This window comes from Frankliniella occidentalis, unplaced genomic scaffold (assembly GCF_000697945.3).
Source record: "Frankliniella occidentalis isolate FOCC.00 unplaced genomic scaffold, Focc_3.1 Scaffold3, whole genome shotgun sequence".
NCBI classification, from domain to species: Eukaryota; Metazoa; Arthropoda; class Insecta; order Thysanoptera; family Thripidae; genus Frankliniella; species Frankliniella occidentalis.
Window position 1 is genome coordinate 4,174,872 of NW_026267133.1, and position 2,535 is coordinate 4,177,406.

Sequence of the window (2,535 nt, forward strand, 5' to 3'; positions counted from 1 at the left end):
CGCCGATCGTCGTGGTGTGACGTTCTCTGCGCCACAATAACAATCAATTTTGTACCCCTGAATTTTTGTGTCATATTTTTTGTTTGGGTTTGTGATTTCAGAGGATTTTGGTGCACACCCCCTTCCTTGGGGCTTTCATTAGATATGGGAAAGGTAAAGACGAAAAAAGACACAATTGGCTCGAGAAGTATACATATTCGTCTATGCTTTTTTATTATCATGAACAACGCTAAATATATTATGATATGCGAGTATTTACAAATGCGGCGAAAACGGTCGTACTTATCATTTTCTCCCGTTTCACTTGATGATCTAATTTGATTCACTAGCTTACAATTAAGGCAATAAATTACGGGGCTTTTAAGTGGTCCGTCCATTTTTAACGATGGCCACCTAAACTAACAGCAATACGATTTTTTCACTAACAACGAGGCGTGTGAGGGACGGGGTTGCAAACAATAACAGTTACACTAATAATAATAACAACAAACAACAACAACGCAGAAACAAAACACACGAATTATTAAGCGCACATAGAAATCAGTCGAATGGACAATGCCTCCAAGGGAAACATCACGAAGCACGATCAATTAACAGTAAAAATGACAACAGAAAGCACATTCAATTACAAGTGCTAGTTATAACAACACTAATAATAATTAAATTAATAATAACAATGGTATCTTTCTTATATGCAGGTGTTCCTGCGCAGCGGCTGCGGCGTGAGCGCGGGCGCCGAGCTGGACGGCAGGCGGCTGCAGCTGTTGTAGATGGCGCGCAGCTGCAGGTGCTTGGAGCGGGCGCGCTCCGCCTCCGTCACCCTCCGCTCGTCCAGGTGCTCCAGCTGGGGCAGCTGCCACACCATCGAGAGCCTGTGCGGATCAGAAAAAGAAAAGGGTGAGCAAACCACATCACACAACAAACAAAGGAAAGAGAACCGGCCAAAACATCAGAAAAAAATGATTTCCAAATATAATAATCCGCTTTTATTGTTCCAATCCGACTCGTATAATATAATGCGACGGGGGAAGACATTGCCGAAGGTCAAGGGCAGAGCAGAACCTGCCTATCTATCCGCTCAGTGACGTCATCGGCGAGTCAGAGAGCGAGAGCGGTGCAGGGACGTGCTGTATGCAAGAAGTAGTGTGCTATGGGATCGGGCAGAAAGTATATGAGCCGTCAGTTATCCGCCGCGTAAATTTACGAAAACTGCGCCGAGTCGAGCCTCTACAGAACTCACATGGCGCCTGCCAGGTAGGCAACACCTCACCTGCAGTGCATGCGTGCACTGCGGGTAGGCCTACCCCGAGTTTCGCAGGCGGCAGACGCTGAGCTGTCGTTATTCGCCTCTCACTCCCCGTGTTCAACCTCTGGCTTGCTAGTGCCATTCGATAATTAGTAAAGTGGCTGACACCCCCCCCCCCCTTTCCCCCTATCGCCCTACAATTCACGAAAACAGAACTTTGTGCTCGCGTATGACATCAGTTTCCTGATATTGACGGCCACGTCGCACTACTTGTACCGGAGCGTGCAATTCCACAGTTAGAGATCTTACAGTCCAAAAATTTCACGGAAAATAAGTTAGAAACCTTTTCAGAAGAAAATTGAAAAAAAAATGAAACAAAAAGAAACTTTAAAGATTTTTTTTTTTTGCAATTCGCAAAAAAAAAAATCCTAAAAATTCTTTACTAGGAAAATTAAAATTGCCCGTGGTCGTCGGTGAGGTGTGCGTGTCCGTCGTGGTGCCGCGAGGTTTCTTATTTCACTTCTGATAGCGATCGTGACTCGAGTGGGAGGCGCCGCCGATAAGGTTTTTGTTGGACTACGACTAAATTATTTCCCAACCGCGACGACGACGCGGCGGACCGACCGACCGCGGTGGTGCACGCCGTGCCGCCCTCTCGTAGTGCGAGACGGAGCAGGAGGCGGTGGTGGTGGTGGTGGTGGTGGTGGTGGGGCAGGGCGGCGACGACGGGGAAGTCAACAACACCATCATGGCAGCGGCGCCCGAATGTCTGCCGCTGCTTGCCTGCCTGTCTGCTGCAGCACTGCTGCAGCGGGTTTGACCCCTCGCCGGGGACCTGACTGAATTCCCAATAACTAATAATAACAATAATAACAACTATGTTAGTTGGACTGCTCCTTATACGACGAAGTGTCGCGCGAGTCACATGAGTCATGCCCGTGACTGCTGTATATATACTATTGCGGCCGCGAATGTGTGTCAGTGCTCCTGATAATGACGACGACGAGGCGTTCGACACACGAACGAACGGTGGGTGAAGGTGAACGAACGGCGGCTCGGCCACGCGCCTCTCGGTGCGACTCTAAGAATAAAATCACCCCCCCCCCCCTCCACCCACACTCTCGCTGATTGCTCCACCGTGGGGTGCACGGCGTGCGCGGCGTCTTCTGCTGACGCTCGGCCTAAAGACTGCTTCTACTGTGACGCCAGCACGACACCTCTCTCCCCCCTGCTCTCTCTCTCTTTCCTCTCTCTCTCTCTCTCTCTCTCTCTCTCTCTCTCTCTCTCTC

At 49.4% G+C, this 2,535-nt stretch overlaps 1 protein-coding gene across 2 annotated transcripts in view; it reads right to left on the reverse strand.

Annotated features, from left to right (window-relative positions):
* Positions 1-180: 180 nt before the first annotated feature.
* Positions 181-2,535, reverse strand: part of LOC113211021 (leucine-rich melanocyte differentiation-associated protein-like) — a 12,986-nt gene continuing 10,631 nt past the window's right edge. For both annotated transcript variants that reach the window (XM_026429256.2, XM_052266190.1), the window contains exon 4: positions 181-872. In XM_026429256.2, the coding sequence (XP_026285041.1) occupies positions 689-872 (184 nt within the window). In that variant the 3' untranslated portion in view covers positions 181-688. The remainder of the gene's footprint in view (positions 873-2,535) is intronic.